We start from the raw sequence: 18,051 nt of genomic DNA on the forward strand, positions 1-18,051 counted from the left end.
TGAGACACATCAGGGCGGGGCAGACAATGACAAAGGTGGGAAAATACAATGCAGGAAGTAAAACAAGACACAGGAGAAACAGACACTACAAAGTAAAACAGGAACAGGACAGGATACCCCGATGCGCCACAGAGCGCCACAGGAGGTCATTCCTGCCTGCAGTAGAGCATTCACAGCACCTATCTCCACATCACATCTCAATATTCTTGGACAATTATGTACAATAATTACTTGGTGCAATAATTCATCAGCTACATGTGCAACGGTGTTATTTATTCACTCGCTACTTATACTCACACTGTACTTATTTATGTTCGTACTGTATTTATGTTGACACTGCACTATAATAGAATTTGTACAATCCATTTGTAACAATCTTATATTTAACCAAATCTGACTTACTTCTACTTTTTATTTGTTTCTTACTGTAGCTATGTTACCTTTTTATACTTTATACACTTATTGACTTTTCTTCCTCTTATTTTACCTTGAATTTGACTGTGAGCAACTGCAACTCAATCATTTCCCTGAGGGGATCAATGAAGTATTGTGATTCTGATACTGATTCTGAAACCGAAGCATGAAACACACACAAGGATGGAATTAGGAAAACAAAACACAGAACGAACATGGGTAAAACATAACCATGAACAAATAACAGGGAAAAACGTAACCGACAGGGAATGAATTGACAAAATAAAACAGGAAAACCACAACCCTGACAGATAGAGCTTGAATGTGTTCCTCAGGAGGGTTCTCTGATACCTATGCTGCTCTGTGTGATTTCAACGAGATGCCATTCCGAGAGGAGATTCAGTGGGTAAGTCAAGACTGTACTGCAACATATGATACTTTAATAAGCCACCAAGGTGTACCAAACTTTACAATGACCTGTTCTGCAATAACAAGTGACACTTAATAGCCACTTGACAATGAGCGAATGTTAGCATTGGTGTGTCCAAATTACGCATGGCCAACTGTTTTGGCAGGATGTTGACAACATCTACTGCATCAACAACTGGAGGGAGTTCAACCTGCAGGACTTCAGCCACTTAGACAGCAGGTGAGACACAGTCCAGTGTTGTTTGATCCAGTCTTAACTTAGGTCTGTTACATACTGTTTAACTTCCTCTCCTCTGCTCTCAGGGACTTGGCGTTAGCAGTAGCAGCTCTGTCTTTCAACCAGTGGTTTACCAAGATCTACTGCAAAGAACTCAAACTGGTAAACTCTCTTATTGTTTCTCTTCTGCTGTTTAAGAGTTGTGAAAGGGTTGAATCCAGGCTTTTCAAAAGATAGTCCACACAAGATCATCGACACTAACAACAAAAAGTACAAGAGGCGCTTCAAATGCAGAGAGAATCCATTTATACTGCGACCAAAAGGTGACACAATGTGAAAACCTGCTGAAAGGAGAGTAGGTGGCACACACACACACATGATGAGCTCTTGGTAGATCTGTGGTTATACAGCTGCCTAATCTCCATCTTACAAACCTTTTCCTAATTGAGGCAATTTCCTCCTCTCCAGTCTGGCCATTAAAGGGATAATGTTGGTATTTTTCAACCATGCATTGATGTCTAAGTCACTAATGTGAACATAATATGAAATTGGGCCACTATTGAGCATGAACGCTGTAACCGGCAGGTGCGAACCAGGCTGCAGTGTAACCCTAAAGGGCAATTGTGCATCGTCAATCTACTAAAAGTGCTGTTTTTGCCGCTGACAGGTTTAGAGTGTTATTTTAAGTGTATATGAAAATTTGGTAATACCAGACTGGAAATCTGTTTTTGTGTCTTTGTTCCTTCAGTCAGTAGACATCCAGCAGCAGCTGACCTTCCTGCTGTCCAGATCTCCCAGTCTGGAGGAGCTGTCACTGGAGGCCAGTGGACTCAAACTGTGAGTCTGATTGGGATCTGTTTGAGATGTTTATTTTTGTGATTATGATTGGTGCAGACCTACAGCTACTTCCTACTGAAGATGGCTTCTCAGTGTCTCATACCATATGAAGGTTCTCAGATCTCTGCAGGGTAAATCCAGACAGCTAGCTAGAATATCCGTCCAATCTGAGTTTTCTGTTGCAAGACTAAAACAACTTTTGAACGTACACTTGTTCCACCAAAAAAAGTTCCTTCCCGAGGCTTTTTTGCAGAGGCACTGCTGCTTCTCAACTGTGATTGGTTTAAAGAAATTCCAATTAACCAGAGCATGTTTTTCTCCTATTCCAGAATGCAGTGTGGACTAGCCAGACCTTCCTCTGTGGCGCTGTGGAGGAAGGTCTGGCAATGCGAGAGTAACAACAACATATATGGTGCTGCTATTCACATTGTGCCACTCTACAGTGAGATTTCCTGAAAAAGCCTCTTTCCATTTGTTAAGCCATTGTCATATTTTACCGTGATTGGCTCAGAGACCAGTGATGTGAGTGAGAGGGTAGTTATGTACCACCACACACTCTGGTCTATGTTCCACTTCAGCCGAGCCGTTTGCTATCAAGGTGTTGATCCCGGGACCTTCAGCAATGTGCACGTGTTGTAAGATTCCCACTAGAGAGGATGCAATCTCTACAGCTGCTGGTTTTGCCTTTTCAAACTAAATCCATTGCTGTTTCTGGGCTGTTGTTTTCAGTCAGCTGGTGATTTCAATATCAGATGGACCAAGAGACACTGAACCACAATCCTTTGTTGTAACTCAAGATTAAGACTAAGATTAAAACTACATTTTCCACATATAAATCTAAGCAGGTTGTTTCTAACTTACAGTCTTGTTTACAGGGATGATTGAGAAGTAACCTTGTTATTCTGCTGCAGGGACTTTGCAATCAAAATGGCAGCTGCCCTGCGGGAGCACCCCTCCTCTGCCCTACAATCTATCAACCTGTCAGGCAATCCAATCGAAGACAAAGGTGGGCTTTGTATACAGTATATTACAGTGGTAGGCTATAAGCACAGTATTAGAATGGAGCAGTTGTTAAGCCATGTTTCAGGAGTTTGGCTTCCTGTGGAAAGTTTGGTTAGTGAAATGCATATTTAGCTGGAATCTAAATATGCCATCTTTTTTTTTTAGATTATTATTTTTTTCTTGCCTTTATTGGATAGTATAGCTGAAGATTGACAGGTTGGAGTCAAACCCTGGCTGCTGCGATAAGGACTTAGCCTTAGTATTTCTTAGCCTTAGTATTTGGGGCACATGCTCTACCAGGTGAGATACCAGTCACCCCAAATTTACCATCTTCTCGAGACGAGCATGTAGCTCAGGGTCAGTTCACTCAAATTACCAACAAGTCCTCCAAATAGGGATCGACCGATACTGGTTTTTCAAGGCCGATAACGATTATTAGTAGTTAATAAACAACCGTACCATAATTAGGATTTTGGAATTGTTACAAACTACAACACAAAACTGTGTTTAAATGCTTTAAGCAATTATTTAATAGATGAGAAAATTTCAACATAACACACAGTAAAAGATCAGATTACAGAGCCCCTAAGGGGACATGAGCAAAAAACAACAACTAAAGTTTAGTTTCATGTGCTCACACGAAACTTCCATGTGCTCATGCAAAACCTTTTCATGTGCGCACATGAAAGTTTCACGTGAGCACATGAAACTAAACTTTAGATTTTTTACAGTTGTCCCCTTAGGGGCTCCGTATCAGGTAGTGTTGTGGGGGGGGGGGACATTAAGTGAGACTCATAGTTAATTCATTAACTATCGGTTATCAGGCAAATAAAATGCAGATACAGATAATCTGCAAACTGCCAGGGGCGATAATCGGTCTATCCCTACCTCTAAACCATATGACGATCAAGGTGGTTTTTTGCTTCCCTCTAATGCGTTTTCCGTCCCCATATCTAAACCAGAGACCGTACGAACAGTCGCAGCTTTAAACACATCGATAACTTTGTTAAACAGTTGCAGTTTGGTGTGGTTCAGGCATAAAAACTACTTAGTTAAGTTTAGAATAACATCATGGTTTGGGTTCAAATGAGACGTTACTTCACTTCTGGTTACACACGTGACGCAGAGCGTGACGTAGCTCCGTTTGATCCGTAAAGTTAAAACTAACTCGCCGTTTTACTTTTATTTTCAAACAGAACACAAACCCCGGTCTCCTCCGATCATGACTGTTATGCATTTTAAATAAACGTGTGTGTGTGTGTGTGTGTGTGTGTGTGTGTGTGTGTGTGTGTGTGTGTGTGTGTGTGTGTGTGTGTGTGTGTGTGTGTGTGTGTGTGTGTGTGTGTGTGTGTGTGTGTGTGTGTGTGTGTGTGTGTGTGTCTCATTCATAGGTGTCATCGCTCTTAGTCAGGAGCTGGGGAATCTAGCTGAAGGACTCAAGCACCTATCTCTGTCCCGAGTATCAATGACTGCTAGAGGTACCAACACACACACACTTACTTCAACTACATAAGATTTCTTTAGTTGATTAGTCAAGAAACGTATGAGCACATTTCTGGTAAACACAAGTTTTACAGATCTGTCGAGTGTTAAAGTCTACTAAGACTTTCTTTAGTCGAGGACAGCCCTGTTGACAACCACTTTGGTCTGTTTATTAGTTTTATACGGATGAACAGTATGGAGATGGAGATGAAGGAGATATGAAGAGGAGGTGGATGTCATTAACAGTCCTACAGTTCTCTGTAATAAACAAGAGCAGAAAGGGCTGTGGTTTTTTTAATCTGGACCCTGCAACTATCAATGTCCTTTTAGACTAAATGCAATTTCACAAAATGACATCCAATGATATTATTTATTTTTTTGCACCTGGCGTAAGACCCGTGGTGATCCATCTTTTGAGTCTTTTGAGAGACTTTGGAATCTGCCTCCACTCTTATGGTCCTGGACGCAGCAGCCGCAGGTTCAGTTCCGACCTGCGGCCCTCTGCTGCATATCATTCCCCCTCTCTCTTCCCTTTCATGTCTATGCTATCCTGTCAAAATAAAGACCTAAAAATGCCACAAAAATAACCAAAAACCAATTTGAGGTTGACCTGTCTGCACTTCTTTATTATGTATTACTACACACATATATATATATATATATATATATATGTGTGTGTGTGTGTGTATGTATTGTGTTTAATATGTGTCAAAGCACTTTTTGATTAGTATCTGTGATAAGTGCTCTGTACTATTATATCCTTACACTTGATCACCGTTTGTGCGTGGTGGGATCCATCTGTCTCCAGGTCTCGGCTGTCTCAGTCAGATGTTATCCTCCACTCAGCTGTTCTCAGCATCTCTGACCCACCTCGACCTGTCCGCTAACCCCGGCAGCCTGGTGACTGAAGAGGCCACGGTACACACACACACACACACACACACACACACACACACACACACACACACACACACACACATGCACACATGCACACAATACTGTACATCAGAAGTGTGGTGCTTGTAGTACAAAAAAGTCAACAATAGTGCAAAGAAACCGAGATATAAGCAGAGTTTATCTGAAGACAGGACGTCATCAGCAGCGCCATCTTAGTATTAGGGTTGGGCAATATATCGATATTATATCAATATTATGATATGAGACTAGATATGGCCTTAGATTTTGGATACTGTAAAATGACAAAGGTGTAGTCTTTTCCTGGTTTTAAAGGCTACATTACAGTAAGTGAGTCATTTATCACACTGTTGTGCATTCTCTGCAGCAAACCACGCCCACACATTTTGAACATATACTACACAGTATGTATATACATTATGTGTGTCTGTCTGTGTGTGTGTGTGTGTGTGTGTGTGTGTGTGTGTGTGTGTGTGTGTGTGTGTGTGTGTGTGTGTGTGTGTGTGTGTGTGTGTAATCCACTCCAGCAAAATGTCATATTTCCGTGTGTGTGTGTGTGTGTCTTGCAGTTTCTCTTCAAGTTCTTGTCCAGCACCAACCGTCTGTCTCATCTGGACCTCAGTGACACCAGCTGTCCTCTGGACACGGTCAGTGAGAGACACTTTCTACAAACATTGTATCCGCTCCTCTCCTCTAAGGTTATTCTAAAGGAATACATGTCAAACACTTTGGAAAGTCAGCTTGCTGTAAATGGACTGTATTTATGTAGCGCTTTTCTAGTCGTTTCTAGTTGAACGACTACTCAAAGCGCTTTAACATAGTACAGACACCGTTGACCATTCACACACATTCATACACTCCACAAGATGCACATGATTTAGCCCATTTCATTGTTCATCTCCAAACATGGTAATTGTGCTGATTTGTCTTCTAAGGACTTTAGGTAAACTTTGAGGCAATAATGTAATTTAAAAGAAGAAGGTTGATTGTGATTGTTGAAGTTATTTATGACAATGGATGTATTAAAAGAGCATCTCCAGGTTTTTGTGTTATTGTTAACTATTGTGATGATTATGTATTGAACTTCTGTGCTTGTTCTCTATTTAACACTCACTTGTTGTAACTTCCTCTTGCAGTTATTTGTGTCCCTGTCTGCTGGATGTTGTTACAAACTGATGCACCTGAACCTGGCCAGGAACCCTTTCAGCCACAGGTCAGCTCCACTGTCCCACCGTTAACACCACTGTTCCTCACGTTGTTTTTCCACACATGAGACCTGTGAACTTGACATCCTCTCTGCATTATTGAGACCCATAGAAGTCAGTATTAAGCACTTATAGACTTATTACGTTTGCACATAATACGTATGCACAACATATCATCATCATGGATTACATATCGACACAATACTTAGGCCATCTACTGTAGGTATTAAAGGTTTTCAGTGTAATGGTAGTGGCAAAGCAAGACTAGATCAGTATAGATAGAACTAATGATCAGTAGTTCTGTCACTACTGTATTCTATTTCTGGTATCCTTCCTGCACAATGACCATCTACACTTGTTTGGTCGATGCATTGGGGGGTAATTCACTATTAGTTTAGTTTGTTCACACATTATTTAAAAAAAATAAATCAATAAGGCTTGATACAAGCAAAACAATGTGCAGGGGAGGTTAGAAGCCAAGAGAAGGCTTATAAAGTTACCCCCCCTCTGAGTAACCCTAAGCATCAGTGATGATTCAGTAAAAAAGGAATAAAATAGGGTTTAAGTGTACAAAATGGGATCAATTACAATAAGATCTTAAAAGTCGTTGTTGATTAGTGACCTTTTCCAATATTTCTTTGAATGATGATAGATTGTTCCAAAGAGGTGGTCCTTTGTATTTCAATGTATATTGGTTAAGGGACGTCCGACAAAATGGGAGATGAAAGTCCTTAGAGCGTCTTGTATTGTATTGAGTGAATCTCTGGGGAAAGCTTGGGATGTGCTGGGCAAAGTCTTGGGTCAGGTGTACATATACATAACCACACAGGTCTGATATATGTTCACATCACAACTTGATACAAGTCTGTGTTTTCTGAAGAGGTATGCATAGGGCATGATAACTCTGACCAGACACTCGGACAACACAGTGAAGACATTTTGACTTGTCATAGCAGCGTTAGGGTTAAAAGCACAGGTGGAACTAACTGCATCAAGGATGGCTCTGTTCCAGTTTAAGTGCCTTAGTAAGCCATGCCAACAACATGTCAAAAGGTCTGCAGTGTAACAGGCAGGAACTATCTACAGCTATAAAGTGCATTATCCCACTCTAGCTAAAGGGCAGTGTGTGTGTGTGTGTGTGTGTGTGTGTGTGTGTGTGTGTGTGTGTGTGTGTGTGTGTGTGTGTGTGTGTGTGTGTGTGTGTGTGTGTGTGTGTGTGTGTGTGTGTGTGTGTGTGTGTGTGTGTGTGTGTGTGTGTGTGTGTGTGTGTGTGTGTGTGTGTGCGTGTGTGTGCGTGTGTGTGTGTGTAGGAAGGTGCGGGAGGTGACCAGGAGCATTCGAGAGTTCTTCAGTCAGAGCTGTGAGCTCCAGTACGTCGGCCTGTCAGCAACCAAACTTCCTCCACAAGCTCTTAGGTGTGTTTACTCCCAAAAAACGCAACTATATAATATTTACTTGAAAATCTTGATGGTGGGAATAGTACACGTGTACACTCATATAGATCTATTTGTTTTGCAACTAGGTTATTACTGCAGGGTCTGGCAACCAACACTCGTCTGCTTGGGCTGGAGTTGGACCTCAGCAGCTGTGAGGTACAGTATACACACACACACACACACACACACACACACACACACACACACACACACACCTTTTCCTTTGTGAGGAGAAGTAGAAGCTACAGTCAGTGAGTGTGTTTATGTGTGTGTGTGTGTGTGTGTGTGTGTGTGTGTGTGTGTGTGTGTGTGTGAAGCTACGTTCAGCAGGGGCCCAGGTGATACAGGAGCACATCTCTGAAGCTACAGCTATCAGAAGTCTGGATATCTCTGACAATGGTATGCAAAAAACCACACACACACACACACACACACACACATATAAAATGAACATAGACTATGCTAACGCCACGGCAACATCATTAAACTCAGTGTCGGAAACAGGAAGTTCCACATCTTGAGAAATAGGGTCATCCTCTCTCTTACCGAGAGTTAGATGAGAAGATTGATACCTCTCATATCTGAGAGACACGTCAAACAAAGCTACAGCTAGCAGATGGTTAGTGTAGTCTGGCTCTGTCCAAAGGTAATGCAATCTAGCTACCAGCAGCTGTAAAGCTCACATTTTAAATTAGTATATGAAGTTATCTTGAGATAACAAGATCATTAACAGATAAATCTGTATCACATAAAGACAGATTGTTTCCTCTTATTATTTATGGTAATGAGAGTTCAGGAGTGCCATGCCGGCACACCCTGCGGTCAAACCAGCCAACGCTAGTGCAGCCATATATTCTGACATGTATGGTAAATGTATTCGGTCCAAATTGAGCTGACAGGACTTTTACTTTGGAATATCTCTAAATTGTAAGTAAGTAAGTAAGTAAACCTCAGTGGATGTGGTGTATGAATGTGTGGATGAGTGAGTGAGAGTTTGTGAGTGTGTAGGTGAGTGAGTGAGAGTTTGTGAGTGTGTGGGTGAATAAGCTGGTTTTTAAACCTATAGGTTGTTTTTACAAGTGAGATGTTTCATTTAGGAACACCAAAAGTCAAAGTCTCTCTTCCTCTCTCCCTCTCTTTCCCTCCCTCTCTCTTTCCCTCTCTCTCCCTCTCTCCCTTTCTTTCCCTCTCTCTTTCCCTCTCTCTCCCTCTCTCCCTCTCTTTCCCTCTCTGTCCCTCCCTCTCTCTCCCTCTCTCCCTCTCTTTCCCTCTCTCTCCCTCCCTCTCTCTCCCTCCCGCTCTCTCCCTTCCTCTCTCTCCCTCTCTCTCCCTCCTGCTCTCTCCATCTCCCTCCCTCCCTCTCTCCCTCTCTCTCCCTCTCTCCCCCGTCTGTCCAGGTTTTGAGAATAACATGGTAACTCTGGTTCTGTCTGTCGGTCGATGTCACTCTCTTCGACACCTCGCACTGGGAAGAAACTTTGCCATGAAGTCCAGGTCTGGGGATACTATGATTTATTTATATTTATACTATGATAATATGAATTATTAATAATATAAACCTTTCACTCTACCACCACTATGTCTTCTCCTGACAGCAGCTCATTACATGGTTATACAGCAAACCTTTGTACACAGACAACTGGAGACACCTGAAGTCATAGTGACAGCAAAAAGTATACACTCGGCTAGTGATAAAAAACTTCTATAAATGGAAGACCTAATGAAGTGATAACTTCTGTTGTCTGTGGGAGCAAAACATTATTTAAAACATGGCTGATATCTGCAAACCAAACTGAGCTCTCTATCCTACATCCTATTTTTGTCCCACCTCTTTTACAGTTTCAGTCTGATCCATCAAAATCTCTCTAAACAGTAGCCATCTGCCAAAATCTAGATGTGGATAGCTCGTACAAAGGACAAGCATAAAAGCATAAAATGCTGATAAATTCAAAGTGCCTGTTAGACTGTCTAAAAGTGTGCACCATCATCGCCATTTGTGTGATTCATTGCATCAAGACTACAAAGACACACAAACTAAAAATAATGTTATTGTCTGCCAGCGGCTGCCTTTTCCAGGCAGCAGTGAGGCACAGAGCCCCAGACAGCCGGGGATATAAGAGCAGGCAGCACCGGAACAGAAACCCAGACCCATCACCGACAGTAAATGATAATAACGTCCCAAACACACCATCCACTCTCAGTGGTTTCTGTGACGTGAGGATACTTTGAATGGGGATGTAGTTCTGCTCACAGTTGAGTAGGCGGTCCTTAATGTGGCCCAGGAAACACACCTGTTCTCAATGCTATTACAATGTGGACTTATTTCCTTTCTCGTCATGTTTCCTGGTTTGATATTTTACCTTTCTGTCTACCAGGGCTCTCACTGATGTTCTTCATCGTATAGCTCAGCTCATTCAGGATGAAGACTGTGTAAGTGACACTTCCTTTCATTTTATTAACTCTCAGTCATTAATATACCCGTCCCCCCCCCCACACACACACACACACACACACACACACACATTTCAACTTAATGCATTAAAGTAAATGCTTTTTCCAAATGATACTCAGAGTAGAATTATAGAATCCCAGTTGTTTCTTATATATCTGTGTGTGTGTGTGTGTGTGTGTGTGTGTGTGTGTGTGCGTGTGGTGCACGTGCGTGTGCGCGCACACAGCCCTTGCAGTCTCTATCGGTGTGTGACTCCAAGCTGAAGACGGGGATTCACATCCTGTTGAGCGCACTGGGTGGCAACGCTGCTCTGGCTGAAGTGGACATCAGCGGAAACAACATCGGAGACACTGGAGCCAAAATGCTGGCCAAGGCCCTGATGACTAACACCAGCCTGAGGTACACACACACACACACACACACACACACACACACACTAGCCTAGGTACTTTGTAAATTGGCAGCCTCAGAGGAAGTATCATGGTTGCATCTATTTCTCTAAATGTTTTCTCTAAATGTTTAAGCTGTGAATCTGTTAGCCACTAGATGTCATCATTTCATCATTTGAAAATAACATTCAGCACTGATTGATTGATTGATTGATTGATTGATTGATTGATTGATTGATTGATTGATTGAGCACTTTATTGGCTCCAAGAGTGTTTTGATGTGTTCTGTTATTTGATGAAACCTGTCAATCAAGCACTACACCTTCAGCCAGTCTATGGTGATCGCTGTTGGCCATCTTCAACCTCTCTTTCTCTCTCTCTCAAGGACCCTAGCATGGGACAGAAACAATGTAACTGCCAGGGGTTTCCAGGATGTGGCTGATGCCTTGGAGAGGTCATACACACACTCTCACACACACACACACACACACACACACACACACACACACACACACACACACACACACACACACACACACACACACACACACGTATTAGCAAAGGTATACTATAAGTCACAGTAACAGTTGATTAATCCTAAAAAACTAGCTCAGCACCAGTTACAGTTGTTAACTGCTGTTCACATTACTGTTAACACTGTAAAAAATCACAGTGAGAGACAACTCAACATTAGCATTTTTTGCTAACATACACTTTGCATGGCGTGTTGTGCTAATTACATCTGGAACAATAGATCAAACCCACAGTGTGGTATCCACTAAGCAATCGGTAAATTACAGAGCCCCCGAAGACCTGAAAGAGGATTGTTTTTGTGCGCTCAAGATAAAAAATCTTTTGGGATTTGACACTAAGAGTCTGCAGCAATGCTAGTGGCTCTGTGAGCTGTAACAAGGCGCAGCGGTGCTTTGAACTAAACAGCAACACTGCCCACAGCCATGGTACTAACAAACTGACCTTTAACCTTGTTAACCATCTTAAGCTGGGTGCACACCACACGAGAATCAGACCCGTTTCCATTCTGAGCCCGATTCCCCACTCCCAACAGTGATCAGCAAAGCCCCGATGTTTTGATGGTTCTAAAGATTATCTTGCCAGCTTTCCCTGTGGTGTAAGGTATGTTACGAGTGTTTTTTACATCCTCCAATCTCCCCGAAGTCCATCTTGGCCGCACCCATTTCAAATCACAAATATTAAACAGGTTCAGTATTTACAATCCGATATCCTGTTGTATGTGGGGCACGCCGAGGACAACCAAGGACGCAGTCTAGTCTTGTTGTACCCGGACTGCTCACTTGGAATCATACCGCTGATCAGTGGATCACAAAGGGAGAGAGAGGGTGGAGGGAACAGGTAGTGCTAACAGCGCTAATGGAGCTAAGTGCAAACTGTTCCATAGTTAGCTCATTCACCAGGGCGACCTGACTTCTGCGGGAGAGCTGTGCTCAACGTTAACCACCCCGACCGGGAAGCAAGCACTATCAGCGGCTAACTTCTGTACTGTATTTCTAATAATAAACAGGATTATGTAGAGCGATAGTTCACAATAATGACCATCTTGCTCTACATTATACCTTACTTATTACACGGCTTTGTTGATTACTCGATTGTGATTGGTCAATCATGCCATTCTGCGGTCTGTTATTTCTTCCCCTCTGCAGTCACCCTCATCAATAAGGCCCCGGCCCCCCCACTGACATTGAATCTTAATCCTACATCCTGTCTTCTGCACATTCTATATATCCTGAACTTTTGCAAATCCCTTCACATTTTTGCACGTCCTGCACTAATCCATACAGCCTCTTTTTTTTCTTTCTTAATGTTATATAGTTATATGTATGTTATTTGTTTTTGTATTTATTGTTTGTTTATTTCATATGAATGTTTAAATATATTTTTATATATGCACCATCAACCAAAGCAAATTCTTATTAAGTGCTACTTAACTGGCAATACATCTTTTCCTGATTCTGATAATAGACTGTTGCTAAGTATAACAGGCAATAGTGCTCCCACTGCCTAGCTACATTATCCATTACTTATCCTGAGGGGGACATACATGTGTGTATATCCAACAGTTTTGAGACATTTCACTAAAATCCACAAACCTCAACCTCATGGTGGGGGATTGACCCCATCAGGATCCAGTGGATGTGAATGTTGATGGTAGGGCTCTGTGTTGTGCAGGAACTTTACTCTGCAGCAGATGTCTGTCCTGGCTGATATCACACAGAGCTACCGCAGCAGCCCTGACAGAACAAAAGAGGCCCTGCACAAGGTCAGTGTGTGTGTACCAGCCTGTGTTTAGCACTTTATGTGAGTGCGGGAAAATAAAAACTAAAACCCACACACGTGTTAATTGTTTAAAAAAAAATTAAACAATGTGTGTTTGCGTGTTTGCGTGTGCAGATTCAGCAGTGTTTAGACAGAAACAACCAGAGACAGTCTGAAAGAGTGAAGCAAGTGTTTCAAGCTCAACAATCTGAGAAGGTAAGAACTAGAACAGAAATATTAACAACAATAGTTAAACAGTCTGCTGATAGCGTAACATTGTATAATTAAAGATACAAGCTTTAAATACAGGCTTCACCAAGGCACAGTGGAGTATTGATTCACTTTACAATAAGGGATCAATCAAAGTGAATCCCATCATGTCAAAGGTTTTGCTCTCTGACTAAAGCCCATCTGATGGTGAAATCAGAACCCAGTTTGTCCTCGGTCTGTATCTTCAGCTCTGTCCATCTCCATGTCCAGGTCCAGGGTATGTGTCAGCAGTTGGAGGACAGCCTTCAACGTTTAAAACACTGCAACGTTCAGGACATACAGGCTGACATCCTGACAGCGCACGAGGTGCTGCACAACGCCATGGAGTCCTTCAAGGTACAGGCTCATCCGAGGGGTTTGGAAACCCACGAGGAATGATGTAATCATCCGCCTAATGAATCCCAGCCAGGCTCTGCCACATTCTGGTGGGACAGGATTGCATGCCAACATCTGTTAAATAAAATTACATTTGGGGGATGCTGGATAGCTCACCTGATGGAGCATGCGCCCCATGACGAAGCGGCCGCAGGTTCAATTCCAACTGGGTCCATTGCTGCATGTCGTTCCCCCACCCTCTCTCACCATCCACATCTTCAGCTGTGCTGTATAATAAAGGCCGAAAAAATAATAAAACAAATAAAAATAAATAAAAGAAAATTTGTCAATAAGGTGAATACACGTCACTGTAAAAAAAAATTCCAGCAGCTGGGGCGTCAAAGAAATACTGTAAATTAACAAATAACATTCTTGTAAAAATACAGTAATACAGACCCTCCTCCGCAGCGCTGTGAGGCTACATGTTTATTATTGATGCTGTAGTTTGCGGTGGCGTTGAATTGGACTGCATTACATTGTACAGGTGTACCTAATAAAGTGGCCAAGTGAATGATGCTTTATGCTAATGTTTTCGTTGACTCCCCCCTGTGCAGCTGCTTCCTTCTCTGTATGAGGCCGGCAGGAAGTGTGCCTCTGATGGAGATTTGGTGAACTGCATCCTCTCTGATACGGCTACTGCTCTGACTCACGAGTTCAACAGAAGCATCCAGGTACACATTCAAATACACCCACTGTACACCATATCGCAGTGATTATCAAAGTGGGGTCCGAGGACCCCCAGGGGTCTGTGGCATGCATCCGGGGGGGGGTCCATGATAAGTTTCCAAATGATATTAAAAAAACATGTATTTTGTTTTTTACAAAAGGCTTCATAAATAATATTATAATTTTTAAAGCTTTAGTGCAGGGGTGTCGAACTTAATTTTACTAAGAGCCACACTGGAAATGAGAAGCACAGTAAGGGCCAGACATGCATACTGTATAAACACAGTATGTATAGTTTACTGACATGCTTTAATTTAACTGAAAAACACAAATATCTTTGACTGTATTATTGCATGTATCATATAGCTTTACATAAAACAACATAAAACTAAAATGTAGCGTCCGTTACATTCAAGCCATTGCCAAATGAGTTGCTACAAAGCTAATTAAGACTATCAGCTCCACACCACTCTCTCTATTTTTCCCAGTATGGCTATGTTCAGAAGATTGTGGCATCTGGCGACTTTCGCACGCAGAAAATCGAGTGAAGATAACTACCTCTTCATCATGTTTTTTTAAATCCTCCGTGTCCTCCTTGGCTACTAGCAACTGTATGGAGGAGGGGTGGGGACAGTGCCCGATCACGGAAGGCTTGTATCATGTGGGTGCGCCGACAGTGTTGTTGTCATTACTTAGAATTAGAAACTACGCTCTATAGCTTTAAATCAATTCATAGATCACTTAGGACCTTTTCCAGTGGCTGCTGGTTGGATCCCAGTCTCAGTCTCAGTCTCAGTCTTCTGATCTCAGGCTTGACTTAACGATGCTCGGTCTTGGCTCTGTGTGTTCCAGGAGCTGGCTACAGACCTGATGAGGTGTGCAGAGGCAGCGTGTCCACGGCTGGTCCAGCGCTCCAGTGTAGGTGAGCGTCTGTCAGAGTGTGTGTCCAAAAGAAGCCAACAGACACACACATTCCTGAGAAGCACTCTGGTGGAGAACACAGGGCAGATGATCAGCGACAGACTACGGTAAATGGGCCTTCACACCAAGAAAAGTGATCCGCCGATTTTCTGCAGGGCTGTGCACCGGGGGACATCCTGTTGTGTTCTTAAACCCCCCAACAATGCTCAAGTAGACTTTATATTTTACAATTACGTTTGCGTTTCACCAAAAGTTGAGTTGGTCTCAACTTTTCGCCGCAGGCCCGCTGCGTTTTTTTGATTGTCCCCCCTGCAGCAACCCCCGCACCCTAAACGCAGTACCCCCGTTCAAAATTAAAGGATTGACCTGCGTTTTTGCTGGACTGTTGGAGGGCCGACGCAAGCTGCATGAACGCAGCCTTGTGTCTAATATATGGGACTGCTCTAAATTATGTTTTGACTGCAGTAAATGCGTTCAAGTCCAGATAAGAAATCCACAGCGTACTGAAACACAACCATGTGTATTAAAAGTATCTGATATATTTTTACTACTAACTGATTGATTTCATTATAACTGTAGTCTTCTTCACTGTGCTGCAATCAGATGTGTGTATTTTTTTCTGATGTTTCATCACTCCAGTGAACTGAGACAAACACTGAGTGTCTCTCTGGCTGAAAGCATCATAGAGCAGGTTCAACAGGACCTGACAATGGAACAGGACAAAATGGTAAGTGTGTGTGTGTGTGTGTGTGTGTGTGTGTGTGTGTGTGTGTGTGTGTGTGTGTGTGTGTGTGTGTGTGTGTGTGTGGCCACCAGCCTGTGTGGATAGTGGAGTTTAAAATCCACTAGGCTTTTTACCAGCCGTTGTCAGCAAATATCCACTTGGTATTAAAATGTCTTCTTTTACTTTTCTTTGAATCATACTCATCTTTTTGTTGCTTGCTTGTTTCAGCCGGCCTCTTCACCCCAGTAATGTGGCGCCACATTTTTGAGCTCAAATCCAAGAAAATGGCATACTTGGTTGAAATGTGGTAAACAACAGTGGCAAAAAACTGCTAATGAGTCACTCAATTTTTACTTGGCTACCCGCCAACGCGGCACGTAGATCGCCAATGGCAAAATTGACCTACATTTGGCGCGTGGTCAGGTGTTAATTTCAGGCCCTGGATGGCACAAATGAATATCCTTAAATTTTGCCTTGAAAGCACCAGTAGGTTATTATTATTATTATTATTATTATTATTATTATTATTATTATTATTACCTAATATACTTTACATATTATTAGAAAATGTTTTTGCATATTTTTGTTCATACACTGTTTGTAAATATGTTGCACTCATTATTAGTAATGTTTTTTCTTTATTTAATGTGTAGGATTGCCTCATAAAAGAGAATTCATGCATTGCTCTGAAAAACATCATCCCAGAGCTTCGACTGGTCGACAGCGACTTCCCAACTGATGATGTAAGAGACACACACCCTCCATCCAGCCGTCCTGTCATTCTGTTATTCCATCATCCATTTATGTGCTGGGTTTTCCATTTTACTCTCTCCATCACCAGTACAGCCCAGCATTTTGGAGAAATAGTTTCCACTCCAAGAGCCTGAGGCCGGCCCCTTCGATTAAGAGTAAGATACAACTATTACTATGTGATCCATTAATGTCTCTCTGAATTCAATTTAGTTCAATTTCATTGCATATGTATATATATATATGTGTGTGTATATATATATATATATATATATATATATATAAATATATATAAAGTCTTAGATCTTTCAGCTCATGAAAAATGGGGGCAAAAACAAAAGTGTTGCAATTTGATTTGTGTTAACAGTTTGGGGGAAATGGGTGAGGGTTTTTAGAAATGTGTCTTAGACAAACTGTAATTCTTGCTCTCAAATTCTGATCAGACAAAAAAACAAAAGGTGACTGTGACTGACACTGTGGAACAATTTTTTTTATTTCCATTGTTTTTTTATTTCCTTTTTTTACTTGTTCAGTATTATTTTTTCTCTTGTGAAGAAATACAAAGGTATTATTATTATTACTGGTATCATTATTCCTCATATGTGCTGTGCCATGCTGGACCTTTCTGTGTCAGACACACAGCACTGTTTGGCTAATTGGAGCATGGCCTGTTTACTTTCACACTAGTGACTTTCACCATGGGGAGAAGATGGAGGAGGGGATGATGAGGGAAGAGGAGGAAACATGGGGGGATTTGGGGCGCACAGACACCCCCCCCCCTCCCCCCCCCTCCTTTTGTTCCATGGAGGACAGCTTTAAAAGCAGTCATATTGAAACAAAATTATATATAAAAATATTCAATATTTTTCTAAATCTTTACAAATAATCTTTTATTTCTCAAAATGTAGTTCTCAATTTGCGTGTCAAAGGCCTTTAATTCATATTTAGAGCAGCAGGGAGCCTGTAGCTGAAAGATTAATATCAGTGTAGTTTTAGCCCGACCATATTGTACCTGTGTGCCAGGCTGATGATAACTGTGTTCCTGTGTGCAGTACCGTGTGACTGCAGCATCCATCTGCATCCTCTCTGCTTCCTCTCTGTTTCCTCTCTGCATGTCTATGCTTAACTGATTATTTCTCTCTTCTCTCTGCTCTGCCCCCCTCTTTCTCTGCTCAGTCTCTCCTCCCCCTCTATCATAGTCTCTTGATACCCCCTCCTTTTTTCCATTTTCCTGTGGCTCCATTCTCCCCATGTCTTCCCTGTAGAGCCCTGCCT

At 42.1% G+C, this 18,051-nt stretch overlaps 1 protein-coding gene across 1 annotated transcript in view; it reads left to right on the forward strand.

Annotated features, from left to right (window-relative positions):
• carmil2 (capping protein regulator and myosin 1 linker 2) overlaps nt 1-18,051 on the forward strand; it is a 55,334-nt gene that overhangs the window by 10,396 nt on the left and 26,887 nt on the right. Inside the window, exons 7-30 of the mRNA XM_028586472.1 lie at nt 750-820; nt 990-1,063; nt 1,147-1,222; nt 1,809-1,897; nt 2,809-2,903; nt 4,291-4,377; nt 5,190-5,299; nt 5,866-5,943; nt 6,433-6,509; nt 7,812-7,916; nt 8,024-8,093; nt 8,255-8,336; nt 9,335-9,431; nt 10,313-10,367; nt 10,616-10,788; nt 11,164-11,232; nt 12,984-13,074; nt 13,206-13,286; nt 13,551-13,676; nt 14,270-14,386; nt 15,234-15,409; nt 15,942-16,029; nt 16,680-16,769; nt 16,868-16,934. Of these exons, the coding sequence (XP_028442273.1) occupies nt 750-820; nt 990-1,063; nt 1,147-1,222; nt 1,809-1,897; nt 2,809-2,903; nt 4,291-4,377; nt 5,190-5,299; nt 5,866-5,943; nt 6,433-6,509; nt 7,812-7,916; nt 8,024-8,093; nt 8,255-8,336; nt 9,335-9,431; nt 10,313-10,367; nt 10,616-10,788; nt 11,164-11,232; nt 12,984-13,074; nt 13,206-13,286; nt 13,551-13,676; nt 14,270-14,386; nt 15,234-15,409; nt 15,942-16,029; nt 16,680-16,769; nt 16,868-16,934 (2,244 nt within the window). The remainder of the gene's footprint in view (nt 1-749; nt 821-989; nt 1,064-1,146; nt 1,223-1,808; nt 1,898-2,808; nt 2,904-4,290; nt 4,378-5,189; nt 5,300-5,865; nt 5,944-6,432; nt 6,510-7,811; nt 7,917-8,023; nt 8,094-8,254; nt 8,337-9,334; nt 9,432-10,312; nt 10,368-10,615; nt 10,789-11,163; nt 11,233-12,983; nt 13,075-13,205; nt 13,287-13,550; nt 13,677-14,269; nt 14,387-15,233; nt 15,410-15,941; nt 16,030-16,679; nt 16,770-16,867; nt 16,935-18,051) is intronic.

This window comes from Perca flavescens, chromosome 8 (genome assembly GCF_004354835.1).
Source record: "Perca flavescens isolate YP-PL-M2 chromosome 8, PFLA_1.0, whole genome shotgun sequence".
Taxonomy (NCBI): domain Eukaryota; kingdom Metazoa; phylum Chordata; class Actinopteri; order Perciformes; family Percidae; genus Perca; species Perca flavescens.